Consider the following 15286-nt stretch of genomic DNA (forward strand, 5'->3'; position numbering starts at 1 on the left):
ACGGATTAAAAACAGATTTTTTTTTTCATATTCTGACACCGGAACCGGAAACGATCGGGTTAGTTGAATTTTATTTTGAAACGCACACAAACTTCCGTGTCAAAGAGCAATAACTAGATCTAAAAAAAAAAAAACTGTTTTATTTTAATTTTTAATTTTATATGACAAAAATGAAAAGTGTCACTCAGCAGAAACGGAAAAACTGATTAAAAACAGATTTTTTTTTTCATATTCTGACACCGGAACCGGAAACGATCGGGTTAGTTGAATTTTATTTTGAAACGCACACAAACTTCCGTGTCAAAGAGCAATAACCAGATCTAAAAAAAAAAAACTTTTATTTTAATTTTTAATTTTATATGACAAAAATGAAAAGTGTCAATCAGCAGAAACGGAAAAACGGATTAAAAACAGATTTTTTTTTTTTCATATTCTGACACCGGAACCGGAAACGATCGGGTTAGTTGAATTTTATTTTGAAACGCACACAAACTTCCGTGTCAAAGAGCAATAACTAGATCTAAAAAAAAAAAACTGTTTTATTTTAATTTTTAATTTTATATGACAAAAATGAAAAGTGTCACTCAGCAGAAAAGGAAAAACGGATTAAAAACAGATTTTTTTTTCATATTCTGACACCGGAACCGGAAACGATCGGGTTAGTTGAATTGTATTTTGAAACGCACACAAACTTCCGTGTCAAAGAGCAATAACTAGATCTAAAAAAAAACTGTTTTATTTTAATTTTTAATTTTATATGACAAAAATTAAAAGTGTCACTCAGCAGAAAAGGAAAAACGGATTAAAAACAGATTTTTTTTTTCATATTCTGACACCGGAACCGGAAACGATCGGGTTAGTTGAATTTTATTTTGAAACGCACACAAACTTCCGTGTCAAAGAGCGATAACTAGATCTAAAAAAAATCTGTTTTATTTTAATTTTTAATTTTATATGACAAAAATGAAAAGTGTCACTCAGCAGAAAAGGAAAAACGGATTAAAAACAGATTTTTGTTTTTCATTTTCTGACACCAGAACCGGAAACGATCGGGTTAGTTGAATTTTATTTTGAAACGCACACAAACTTCCGTGTCAAAGAGCAATAACTAGATCTAAAAAAAAAAACTGTTTTATTTTCGTTTTTAATTTTATATGACAAAAATGAAAAGTGTCACTCAGCAGAAAAGGAAAAACGGATTAAAAACAGATTTTTTTTCATATTCTGACACCGAAACCGGAAACGATCGGGTTAGTTGAATTTTATTTTGAAACGCACACAAACTTCCGTGTCAAAGAGCAATAACTAGATCTAAAAAAAAAAACAGTTTTATTTTAATTTTTAATTTTATATGACAAAAATGAAAAGTGTCACTCAGCAGAAAAGGAAAAACGGATTAAAAACAGATTTTTTTTTTCATATTCTGACACCGGAACCGGAAACGATCGGGTTAGTTGAATTTTATTTTGAAACGCACACAAACTTCCGTGTCAAAGAGCAATAACTAGATCTAAAAAAAAAAACTGTTTTATTTTAATTTTTAATTTTATATGACAAAAATGAAAAGTGTCAATCAGCAGAAAAGGAAAAACGGATTAAAAACAGATTTTTTTTTTTTCATATTCTGACACCGGAACCGGAAACGATCGGGTTGGTTGAATTTTATTTTGAAACGCACACAAACTTCCGTGTCAAAGAGCAATAACTAGATCTAAAAAAAAAAACTTTTATTTTAATTTTTAATTTTATATGACAAAAATGAAAAGTGTCAATCAGCAGAAACGGAAAAACGGATTAAAAACAGATTTTTTTTTCCATATTCTGACACCGGAACCGGAAACGATCGGGTTAGTTGAATTTTATTTTGAAACGCACACAAACTTCCGTGTCAAAGAGCAATAACTAGATCTAAAAAAAAAAACTGTTTTATTTTAATTTTTAATTTTATATGACAAAAATGAAAAGTGTCACTCAGCCGAAAAGGAAAAACGGATTAAAAACAGATTTTTTTTCCATATTCTGACACCGGAACCGGAAACGATCGGGTTAGTTGAATTTTATTTTGAAACGCACACAAACTTCCGTGTCAAAGAGCGATAACTAGATCTAAAAAAAAAAAACTGTTTTATTTTAATTTTTAATTTTATATGACAAAAATGAAAAGTGTCATTCAGTAGAAAAGAAAAAACGGATTAAAAACAGATTTTGTTTTTCATATTCTGACACCGGAACCGGAAACGATCGGGTTAGTTGAATTTTATTTTGAAACGCACACAAACTTCCGTGTCAAAGAGCAATAACTAGATCTAAAAAAAACTGTTTTATTTTCATTTTTAATATTATATGACAAAAATGAAAAGTGTCAATCAGCAGAAAAGGAAAAACGGATTAAAAACAGATTTTTTTTTTTCATATTCTGACACCGGAACCGGAAATTGATATTTCAAGATAAGACCGGAGACTGACCCGGAAAGGGAACATAGTTGTATGTCGTATTTTGTGTTTTATTTGGAGTAACGTATTGATCCATTCTCGCACGATTGTTTCATTGTACAACGTCGCCTCTTTCACGAACGTCGCCACGTTAAATGCGTCAACGGCGTAAACGGAATTTATTTCCTCGTCTCGGTAAACTTTGAAGCTTCTCGGGCTAGCTTAGCATCGCTAGCTGCTAAGAAAGAGACAAAGCGGAAGTGATCGACACGTCGCTAAAGTGTTGTGATTGTGTGAAAATGTGCAAAGTAGAAATGCTGAGAGTGTTGGTGAAGCAGCGACTAACTGCTGCTGTGGAAGAAATATTTGTAGTGTTGGAAAGAACGATAGCAGAATACGAGGAGGAACTTTCTAGAACAAAAGAGGAGAACGAGCGACAACGTCAACTACTGGACGCTCTTTTCAACAAACATCAAGTTGTGTTTTCAGGTTGGTTTGATTCTTTCTTGTCCCTGTGAGCATTGTGGAGTTGTTTCAGATGTATCAACGTTGCATCAATACAACATTCCAGTAAGTTCTAACAAGCATAGACATGTTCTAAAACAGGGGTGCTCACACTTTTTCTGCAGGCGAGCTACTGTTCAATTGATCAAGTCGTGGGGATCTACCTCATTCATATATATCATTTATATTTACTTATTTATGAAATATATGTTTTTGTTAACAAGTTAAAGGTGTTTAATGATAATGCAAGCATGTTTAACACATATACCGTATTTTCCGCACTATTAGCCGCACCTAAAAACCACAAATTTACTCAAAAGCTGACAGTGCGGCTTTTAACCCGGTGCGCTTTATATATGGATTAATATTAAGATTCATTTTCATAAAGTTTCGGTCTCGCAACTACGGTAAACAGCCGCCATCTTTTTTCCCCGTAGAAGAGGAAGTGCTTCTTCTTCTACGCAAGCAACCACCAAGGTAAGCACCCGCCCCCATAGAACAGGAAGCGCTTCTTCTTCTACTGTAAGCAACCACCCGCCCGCGTAGAAGAAGAAAAAGCGCGCAGATATTACCGTACGTTTCATTTCCTTTGTGTGTTTACATCTGTAAAGACCACAAAATGGCTCCTACTAAGCGACAGGTTTCCGGTTCATGAAAAGACGCAATCTCTCCATCCGCACACGGACTACTATTTCACAGCAACTGCCTAAAGACTTTCAAGAAAAGCTGGCTACTTTCCGTGCATATTGTAAAAACAAGATAGCTGAAAAAAAGATCCGGCCAGAGAACATTATCAACATGGACGAGGTTCCACTGACTTTTGATATTCCTGTGAACCGCACTGTGGATACAACGGGAGCACGTACGGTGAATATTCGCACCACAGGGAATGAGAAGTCATCCTTCACTGTGGTTCTAGCTTGCCATGCTAATGGCCAGAAACTTCCACCCATGGTGATATTCAAAAGGAAGACCTTGCCAAAAGAGACCTTTCCAGCCGGCGTCATCATAAAAGCTAACTCGAAGGGATGGATGAAGAAAAGATGAGCGAGTGGTTAAGGGAAGTTTACGCGAAGAGGCCGGGTGGCTTTTTTCACGCAGCTCCGTCCATGTTGATATACGACTCCATGCGCGCCCACATCACGCTGGTTTTAATATATTATTAAAGTTTGACTGACCTATTTGACTGTTTTTTTGACATTCCTTTAGCGCAGTTAGATGCGGCTTACAACACGGGGCGGCTTATAGGTGGACAAAGTTTTGAAATATGCCGTTCATTGAAGGCGCGGCTTATAACCCAGGGCGCCTTATGGTGCGGAAAATACGGTAGTTATTATTGTTAATACATTAAAGGTGGTTAAAGATAATACAAGCATGTTTAACACATTAAAGGTGTTTAATGATAATACAAGTATGTTTAATACATATAGTTAATATTGTTAACAAGTTAAAGGTGTTTAAAGATAATGCAAGCATGTTTAACACATAGTTAATATTGTTAACAAGTTAAAGGTGGTTAAAAATAATACAAGCATGTTTAACACAAATAGCTAATATTGTTAACAACTTAAAGGTGGTTAAAGATCAAACAAGCATGTTTAACACATATAGTTAATATTGTTAATAAGTTAAAGGTGGTTAAAGATAAAACAGGCATGATTAACACATATAGTTAATATTGTTAACAAGTTAAGGTGTTTAAAGATAATACAAGCATGTTTAACACTTATAGATTCCTTTCTTTCATGAAGACAAGAATATAAGTTGGTGTATTACCTGATTGTGATGACTTGCATTGATAGGAATCAGACAGTGGTGATGATAACGTCCGCATTTTCGAATGGAGGAGAAAAAAAGTCCTCCTTTCTGTCCAATACCACATGAAAGTGGTTGGTTTTTGGCATCTTATTTGTCCAGCTTCCGTACTCCTTTGTATACACTTTACAAGAAATACATTGTCGGCAAACTCCGTAGCTTGCTAGCTTGTGCACGCCAGCTTTCTGAGACTCTTATTTTGGTAGCGCAGGCAGGATGAAGCAGAGCTTTTATTGTGCAACTGTGCAGTCGGTCTTTGGAGTTTTGACGACAGGTACGGCGCCAGAGTCTGTTGAAATAAAGTGTTTCTCGCCTTCCAGTCGGTAATTTTAATGAGCTGGCAGCAGCCAGCGTCATCTCAGAAGACCCTCGGGTGCCGTGAATGTCAATCAAGTGACAAAAGTGACGTCATAGTGAAGATTTATGATCGCTCATTTTTAGGACTATTTTTTTAATGCCTGGCTGGTGATCGACTGACACACCCTCCGAGATCGACCGGTAGATCGCGATCGACGTAATGAGCACCCCTGTTCTAAGGGTACGCAGCATGGAGAGCTACTGACGAGACGCGCGGCCGCCATCTTGGAGTGGTGATCCGCTCCACTCAGTGCAATTCATTTGTCAGGAGCAATGAACTGTCAGCGCATTTCATTCATCTTACCTCACTGAATACCACTGATTTTCACCCCCTTTTTCGTCATACGTGTAGCTGTGATAAAGGACACATGTTTTATTATTCATAGTTTGCTTAACAGTAATAGAATATTCTTATATGCTATAAGTGACCAGATCAAAACTGGGAATATAATCCCAGCGAAGGGGGAAAAAAGGGTCAGCTATTTTTAAATTGAAGAAAAAATATGATTACCGTAGTTTTTGGACTATAAATCGCAGTTTTTTATCCGTTTGGCCGGGGTGCGACTTATACTCAGGAGCGAATTATGTGTGAAATTATTAACACGTTAGCGTAAAATATCAAATAATATTATTGATCTCATTCACGTAAGAGACTAGACGTATAAGATTTCATGGGATTTAGCGATTAGGAGTGACACGTAAACGTATAGCATGTTCTATATGTTATAGTTATTTGAATGACTCTTACCATAATATGTTACGTTAACATACCAGTTGCTTATTTATGCCTCATATAACGTACACTTATTCAGCCTGTTGTTCACTATTCTTTGTTTATTTTAAATTGCCTTTCAAATGTCTATTCTTGGTGTTGGCTTTTATCAAATACATTTCCCCAAGAAATGCGACTTACCGTATTTTCCGCACCATAAGGCGCCCTGGGTTATAAGCCGCGCCTTCAATGAACGGCATATTTCAAAACTTTGTCCACCTATAAGCCGCCCCGTGTTATAAGCCGCATCTAACTGCGCTAAAGGAATGTCAAAAAAACAGTCAGATAGGTCAGTCAAACTTTAATAATATATTAAAAACCAGCGTGATGTGGGCGCGCATGGAGTCGTATATCAACATGGACGGAGCTGCGTGAAAAAAGCCACCCGGCCTCTTCGCGTAAACTTACCTTAACCACTCGCTCACCTTTTCTTCATCCATCCATCCCTTCGAGTTAGCTTTTATGATGACGCCGGCTGGAAAGGTCTCTTTTGGCAAGGTCTTCCTTTTGAATATCACCATGGGTGGAAGTTTCTGGCCATTAGCATGGCAAGCTAGAACCACAGTGAAGGATGACTTCTCATTCCCTGTGGTGCGAATATTCACCGTACGTGCTCCCGTTGTATCCACAGTGCGGTTCACAGGAATATCAAAAGTCAGTGGAACCTCGTCCATGTTGATAATGTTCTCTGGCCGGATCTTTTTTTCAGCTATCTTGTTTTTACAATATGCACGGAAAGTAGCCAGCTTTTCTTGAAAGTCTTTAGGCAGTTGCTGTGAAATAGTAGTCCGTGTGCGGATGGAGAGATTGCGTCTTTTCATGAACCGGATCCCTGTCGCTTAGTAGGAGCCATTTTGTGGTCTTTACAGATGTAAACACACAAAGGAAATGAAACGTAATATCCGCGCGCTTCTTCTTCTTCTACGGGGGCGGGTGGTTGCTTACAGTAGAAGAAGAAGCGCTTCCTCTTCTATGTGGGCGGGTGCTTACCTTGGCGGTTGCTTGCGTAGAAGAAGAAGCACTTCCTCTTCTACGGGGAAAAAAGATGGCGGCTGTTTACCCGGCCGAGTCATACCAAAGACTATAAAAATGGGAGCCATTACCTCCCTGCTTGGCACTCAGCATCAGGGGTTGGAATTGGGGGTTAAATCACCAAAAATGATTCCCGGGCGCGGCCAACGCTGCTGCCCACTGCTCCCCTCACCTCCCAGGGGGTGATCAAGGGTGATGGGTCAAATGCAGAGAATAATTTCGCCACACCTAGTGTGTGTGTGACAATCATTGGTACTTTAACTTTAACTTTAGTTGCGAGACCGAAACTTTATGAAAATGAATCTTAATATTAATCCATATATAAAGCGCACCGGGTTATAAGCCGCACTGTCAGCTTTTGAGTAAATTTGTGGTTTTTAGGTGCGGCTAATAGTGCGGAAAATACGGTATATATGTTTTTTTTCTTCTTTATTATGCATTTTCGGCCGGTACAACTTATACTCCAGAGCGACTTATACTCCGAAAAATACGGTAGGTTATATATACATGCTACATAAACAATGTATGAATACATTAGATATCTATAGACTGTATCTCTGTTGCTGCAGCAGCAATAATAATATGAATAAAAAAGATTTTGTGACAATAAAAAATATTGCTGCAATCATAGTAGTATCGACGAGATACGCTCCTGTTCTTGGTATCATTACAGTGGATGTCAGGTCTCGATCCATCCATGGCGTTTGTTTACATTGTGACGGCGGTGAGCTATTGTATCCTCCTACGGTGTGTAGTGAAGCATGTTTAGCTATTCCTCGTCCTCCAGTGATAATGCTACTTGTAAGAAACATACTTTATTTGTCGCCACGGAGACCAGGATTAGTGATTTAGAAGTAGCTAAAACACTGAGGATGGATGTTAGCCGCTAACCCCGGCTGAGTCATACCAAAGACTATAAAAATGGGAGCCATTACCTCCCTGCTTGGCACTCAGCATCAAGGGTTGGAATTGGGGGTTAAATCACTAAAAATGATTCCCAGGCGCGGCCACCGCTGCTGCCCACTGCTCCCCTCACCTCCCAGGGGGGTGAACAAGGGCATGGGTCAAATGCAGAGGACACATTTCACCACACCTAGTGTGTGTGTGTGATAATCATTGGTACTTTAACTTTAACTTAAGCAGAGAGGGGGCAAACCTGACACCGCTCCAAGCACCTTTTTTGTTTGAACTGTTTATGACCCAGTGCTTAGTAGCAGCTGCAGCTATGTAATCAGGGAATGGCCAAAGTAAATGAGGAGGCATGTGAAGCTTGTGGGGGGGGTGACACTATACGAATACTAAATTGAAACCTGTGTTTGATTCCTTGCTTCTTGTCTTGTTTAATAGATAGTTCGGTGTTTGAACCTGACAATGTTTGTCGTCTTGTGTCCTACAGATGCCAACGGAGAAAATTGTCCTCCCAATCCGCAGGAGTGGCGCTCCAGGGTGGAGCAGAAGGAGCCAGAGCAGCCTCACTTTAAAGAGGAAGACGAGGAGCCAGAACTCATCTACATCAAAGAGGAAGAGGAGGAGACAGAGCCGCCCCACTTTGAGGACGACGAGGAGCCGGAACTCATCCACGTCAAAGAGGAGCCAGAGCCCCCCCACATCAAGGAAGAGGAGGAAGGAAAGACAGAAACTGATGGAGGATCAGAAGTAGACAAGCTCTTAGCTCCACTTTCAGAAAGTGAGGACATGACGTCGCACTCTTCTGACACTGAGGATGAAGAAGACGAGGATAAAACTGACCGAAAACGCTTCAAATGCTCTCATTGTGACAAAACCTTTGGCAAAAAGGGAACTCTGAAAACACACACCAGATATCACACCGGGGAGAGACCCTTTGTGTGCTCAGTGTGCGGCAAAGCCTTCACCATCAAGGGACATCTGAACCGACACGCCAGAACGCACAGCGGAGAGAAACCGCACTCCTGCTCCATTTGCGGGACGAGCTTCGGCGTGAGATCGGCGCTGGTCCAGCACATGAGAACGCACACCGGAGAGAAACCGCACGCCTGCTCCGTCTGCGGCGAAAAGTTCTCCCAGAAGGGGAACTTGAGCCGACACGCAAAGACGCACGCCAGGACACAAAGTCAGGGTCCGGTCTTTGGCTGCGCCACCTGCGGGAAGACCTTCTCCCAGAAAGGGTATTTGAAGATCCACAGGAGAACTCACACCGGAGAGAGACCGTATTCCTGCTCCTTCTGCGACGGCAGCTTCAGCGTCCGCTCCGTGTTGGCCAAGCACATCAGAAGAAGACACGCTAGCAAGGACACAAAATGATTCTTAGTTACTTAAAAGATTACTTTTATGTGGCGCTTGGTTTTAGTGACTCTGAGCGAGTTACGGTATGAACCAGAGGTGGGACCAAGTCATTGTTTTGCAAGTCACAAGTAAGTCTCAAGTCTTTGCCCTCAAGTCCGAGTCAAGTCCCGAGTCAAGACAGGCAAGCCCCGAGTCAAGTCCAAAGTCAAGACTGGAAAGTCTCAAGTCAAGTCCTAAGTCCTGCATTTTGAGTTTCGAGTCCTTTCAAGTCCTTTTAACCACAGACTAATATATTAACACAGATTGTGTATGCTTTTCAAACGCTGTATTTATTTATTAAAACAAGTGCATTTTAAATTGCAGGAAAGAAAATTGTGCTGACATTGCACTTTATAATAGCACTATTAACCAGTCATTTTAAACATTAACTCATTCCTTTACAGAACAAACACATTGAAAAATAAAGTGCAAATGTACTTATTTGTACAAAAGTGTTAACATTGAAAAAACATGACATATACGTGAACATAACAAAAAAGTTGTACTTTTTATATGTCAGGGCCCTATGCTGCATTGCATTTGCAAAAGACCAAATTAGCCAAGAGTCTGTCAGTCATTTGTGCACGATGGGGGCGTAGTATGATGCCACCATGGCTGAAAACTCGCTCCACTGGAGCACTGGAGGCAGGCACTGCCAAGACTCTCATGGCCACTCGGAACAGTGAAGGAAGAGTCTTCATGTTCAATGCCCAGAACAAAAGGGGGGAGAGAGTTGTTTTGGGTTGGTGCACTACTTGTAAGTGTATCTTGTGTTTTTTATGTTGATTTAATTAAAAAAAGAAAAGAAAAAAAATTATTTCTTGTGCGGCCCGATACCAATCGATCCACGGACCAGTACCGGGCCGCGGCCCGGTGGTTGGGGACCACTGAGGTAAACAACCAACAGTATGTCAGAAAGCTAGCTAAAACGGTACACATATTCATAATATAGTATACATTTTAACTGACCTTTATTTGACTATTTTTGTCTTTTTTTAGGTGGCTAAAATACGCGGTGCTGCTGACCGCCGTCTAACGTTACGTGTGATATATTGACTAACGTAACCCTGCTTAAAAAAAAAATCACTGAACAAAAAGTATGAATAAGGTAGTGAACTGCAACAGATTCCTGTGTTTGCAATAACGTTATAACGTTAGCAGTGAGTTTACAGCCTCACTGATTTAACTACACAGCAAATAAAAGTCACGTTACTTAGCCAATAAACGTTATCTTACATTCAAAACTTACCCTTCTTTGTGCAACTTCAAATGCCGGACGAAGTTGGAAGTTGTTGCCTCTCCATCAGTCATTTTGGAACCGCATGTGTTGCATACTGCAAACCGTTTTGTGTTGACCACCTCGTCATTTTTATACCCAAACAAAATTATTTTAGGTATCATTTTTTGTTCACTGGCGTGTGGTTTGGACATGTCTTCTTCCTGCAATTTGATTGGATGAATGCTGTGTGATGAAAACAAAGTAGATGTAATTTGATTGGCTGTTGTACTGAGAGCACACCAGCTGACACACGCAACGCTGATAGACAAGTACACAATGAAAAATACGGAGCGCTCCCGAATAACTTTTTCATCTTTGGGTTTTGGGGAAAGTAGCAAGTCATGTCAAGTCATGTCAATTCAAAAGGCTCAAGTCCAAGTGAAGTCACAAGTCATTGATGTTAAAGTCTAAGTCCAGTTGCAAGTCTTTTTACATTTTGTCAAGTCGAGTCTAAAGTCATCAAATTCATGACTCGAGTCTGACTCGAGTCCAAGTCATGTGACTCGAGTCCACACCTCTGGTATGAACCATCATTTGGTGGTAAGCTCCATTAGAAGCCTCTGCTGGTTGGCGGAAACACGGCTGCCGAGGGCAGGAGGGTGACGAGTCTTGCCCGAGGACACGTCGGCGGTGACCAGGATGGCGGAAATTGGATTTGTACCAACAACAAAAAAAAAACCTTGTTTCTGAACGGCCGCTCTACCATCTGAGCCACACCTGAGTGCGCCCCCATTATTTAGGGTGAAAGTATTTGGCATATATACATTTGTTGAATGTCACTTGGATTGGAGCAGGGGTGTCCAAAGTGCAACAATAATAATAATAATAGATTTTATTTGTAAAATGCACTTTACATTGAGCAAACAACCTCAAAGTGCTACAGTGTGTTAACAAATAAAAATAAAAACTAGAACAGCCTAATAGCTAGAACTGGTATGCATATATCTAAAACAAAGCCTTTTTTTTTAAAAAAAGAAGTTTTTTTTAAGCCTTTTTTAAAAGCATCCACAGTCTGTGGTGCCCTCAGGTGGTCAGGGAGAGCGTTTCACAGACTGTTCGTAGCTTTGTCCTCAGAGTCTGTCCGGAGCGCAGGTGTGGTGTGGAGGATTTGGGGGTGAGCATTCTAAAAAATACTATCCAATAATAAAAAATAAAAAAACGACATAAAAAAAAGTTGAATAAAAGAGCAAACGGGAAATGTAACAAGACAAAGTGACTCCAATAACACTAAGCTGCATTTTACTTTCAAACTGTTATTGCTCCAAAAATAATAATGAATCAAAATAAATGGTGTTATGACTTATTGACAATTTATAGGCTCCATAAACTTCATATCAAATATTATACTTGGAAATAATTTTGGGGAAAATATTGCATATTTTGTGTGTTTGTGCATGTTTTTCTTGTATTTCTAGCCTTCTTGAGACATGAAGAAGGAAAAGTATCTTCCATATGAGGAGGTGTGAACAAGTGATGACATAAATCAATAACATTGCATCTAATAGACAATGTCTCATTTGTGGTGATATCCATCAAAATGAGGGTGGTCCCAAAAAGGAGGGATTTTTCACATTGACTGTGTGTCGCTTTTAAAAGTGCTCCCCCTCTGGTCAACATATGAAATAACAAGTGTGCGTAAGAAATTGAAGTGCGCCCCCTTTGGCCAAAATTAATTAAAACAAAAAATAAATAAATATGTATATAGAGACATACTATAATAACTTGAAATAAATAATGAAGATTATGAACCAATTACAAACAAAAAATAACTAAAAGCTTACCTTTTTTATATTTGCATAGTATGTATATATTATTATTGTTGTAAATACACTTCTTTATATATCTAGAAAGGGTGATACTAAAGAGGTAGGCATTTTTTTCAGGTCTCAAGAAGGTAACAAATACAATAATTTGTGTGTGTGTGTGTGTGTGTGTGTGTGTGTGTGTGTGTGTGTGTGTGTGTGTGTGTGTGTGTGTGTGTTAAAAAAGCATCTTATTTAAAAATAAAAAAAAACATACGAGCTGTTAACATCCGGGTTCCTTAAGGTAACCCCACCCATATAATGACTTTGGGCTGATACCTGGATCAGTATGGCGATACAGCAGATGATGATACCAAGTTAAGCCACGGTCAGTATTACAGCTATGTATCCATTTCACAAATGAACACCAATGAGTTGACTGATTAACCTTCACAGTGGCCTAGTGGTTAGAGTGTCCGCCCTGAGATGGGTAGGTTGTGAGTTCAAACCCCGGCCGAGTCATACCAAAGACTATAAAAATGGGAGCCATTACCTCCCTGCTTGGCATTCAGCATCAAGGCTTGGAATTGGGGGTTAAATCACCAAAAATTATTCCTGGGCGCGGCCACCGCTGCTGCTCACTGCTCCCCTCACCTCCCAGGGGGGTGATCAAGGGTGATGGGTCAAATGCAGAGGACACATTTTGCCACACCTAGTGTCATACTTGCCAACCTTGAGACCTCCGATTTCGGGAGGTGGGGGGTGGGGGCGTGGTCGGGGGTGGGGCAGGGCGTGGTTAAGAGGGGAGGAGTATATTGACAGCTAGAATTCACCAAGTCAAGTATTTCATACATATATGTATATATATATATATATTAGAGATGCGCGGATAGGCAATTATTTCATCCGCAACCACGTCAGAAAGTCGTCAACCATCCGCCATCCACCCGATGTAACGTTTGATCAGAACTGCACCCGCCCGCCATCCGCTCGTTGTTATATATCTAATATTAATTTAAAAAAAAAAAAGGGTGAAAACTACGCGAATTGCACCTTGTGCAGACAAGATTTTTCGATCGGACACGGAGGAATTAGCGATGTAAAAGACCACGTTGGGACAAAAAAACACAAGTCTAATGCCGTTGCTAGCGATACAAGTGGAAAACTTTCAACGTTTTTCGTCGCCCAAACAGATTCTTTGGATGTGATAAATGCCAAAGTTTTATTTACGGAGGCAATAATTGAGCATGGACTTCCAATCGCACTGGCTGATCACATGGGACAGTTAAATGTTTGTAATGCAACCTTTAAAAATCATTACGCGGTGATCGCGGTCCCAAAAATAAACTTTTCTTGCATGATAATGTCCAGAAAAATTCGCTTTATATTACTATAGAGTCCTTTTAACGAATGAGTTTGATGGTTTATCACAAACCTTAAATGAAAGAAGTCCTTTGTTCTCCTGCACCATGCATGCACTTTGGCCTTGCTTCGTGTTTGGTGCGCAATCCTGTCGGCTGTATTTCACAGCACGACATACTGTTAAAAGTGTTTATACTATTTATACTTTCAATGAACAAATTGAAGTCTTGTGAAAGGTTGACAGGATAACTGGCATTAACTGTCAAAATAATTTCAAACTATTGAAGTTAGCTTACAGAATAAACATGTCAATCAACCCATATGATTTTTGCTGTAATATTTTTGTTTTGAAAAGTCACTGTGACTGATAGAAAAGTGATGGTTTTAGCAACATTTTAACCTGTCTGAATGCTAATAATCATTTTGCGTCGGGGGGCGAAGCCCTGAACCCTCCACCAGGACTTTGTCCTGGACCTACCGGGGCCTGCGGCCCTTGGACCCTGGCTACTAGGTTTTTCTGATTTAAAAGTTGGCAGGTATAATGAGGTTATAAAGCTTTTGCCTGTTAAAGAAAGGAGATTGATCCAATGCAGCACAGACATTCGCGTGCCACGCTGTCCCGACCCAGACGCACACCAGTGCGCAATCATATGGGAGCCGCGCTGAGCGCACCTCCAAGCGCGTCTCGCTGCCGGCGACGGCCGGGTATGGGCCCGACGCTCCAGCGCCATCCATTTTCAGGGCTAGTTGATTCGGCAGGTGGGTTGTTACACACTCCTTAGCGGGTTCCGACTTCCATGGCCACCGTCCTGCTCTCTATATCAACCAGGGTGAGCCCCACCCCTTTCGTGAGCGCACTGCGCGCGGAGTGACCCCTGTTACGCGCCCCCGGCAACAGGGGTGGCAAGCAGGTAAGCTGCGCGGGCGGAGTGACCCATGTTACGAGCCCCCGGCCACGGGGGTGGCGGGCAGGTAAGCTGCTTACCTGCTGCGCGTGACGCCGGCCGCGGCAAAGGCGGACGAGGCGGGGTGTCGGTGCGGTGGGCGCGGTAGTGACCCTGGACGTGCGTCGGGCCCTTCTCGCGGATCGCCTCAGCTACGGCTCCCGGTGGGGCCCTCTCGGGGGAAGGGGCCTCGGTCCCGGACCCCGGCGAGGCGTCCCTTCTCCGCTCTGTAAAAGTGTCCATCTCTTTTCTTTTCTTTTTCTTCTGTTGTGGCATATGCTGCAGGTGCCTGCTCGTTTTTCGTATGTGGGTAACAACATTTAACTATGTATATATATTTACCAATTGGTTTAACTGCCACCCGCAAAAAAAAATTAAAAAAAATAAATAAATAAAAATATCTAATTAATCCGCCTGACCCGACCCGCGAGCGGATAAAATCTTTTTTTTTTAAATTTCATCCGCCCGATCCGCGGATAATCCGCGGACTCCGTGGTTGTGTCCGCAAACCGCGCATCTCTAATATATATATATATATATATATATATATATATATATATATATATATATATATATATACATCCTGAAAATATGCAAACAAAACTGTGTTTAGATAATTGATACTTCAAACTTGCATAAATAAATCTTAAGGAATATAACATAACTTGGCTTCTGAGAGCTTCAAAATGTAATGAATAAAATGCTAAAGTTGTTGATAAACAAGCAATTATTTTAATAATTA

At 40.5% G+C, this 15286-nt stretch overlaps 1 protein-coding gene across 1 annotated transcript in view; it reads left to right on the top strand.

Moving 5' to 3' along the window:
- Positions 1–9264, top strand: part of LOC133608420 (uncharacterized) — a 33660-nt gene extending 24396 nt beyond the window's left edge. Inside the window, exons 4-5 of the mRNA XM_061963639.2 lie at positions 2833–2922; positions 8345–9264. Coding sequence (XP_061819623.2) covers positions 2833–2922; positions 8345–9196 — 942 coding nt within the window. The 3' untranslated portion in view covers positions 9197–9264. The remainder of the gene's footprint in view (positions 1–2832; positions 2923–8344) is intronic.
- The last annotated feature ends 6022 nt before the right edge of the window (positions 9265–15286 follow it).

Source organism: Nerophis lumbriciformis, linkage group LG06, assembly GCF_033978685.3.
Source record: "Nerophis lumbriciformis linkage group LG06, RoL_Nlum_v2.1, whole genome shotgun sequence".
Classification (NCBI taxonomy): Eukaryota; Metazoa; Chordata; class Actinopteri; order Syngnathiformes; family Syngnathidae; genus Nerophis; species Nerophis lumbriciformis.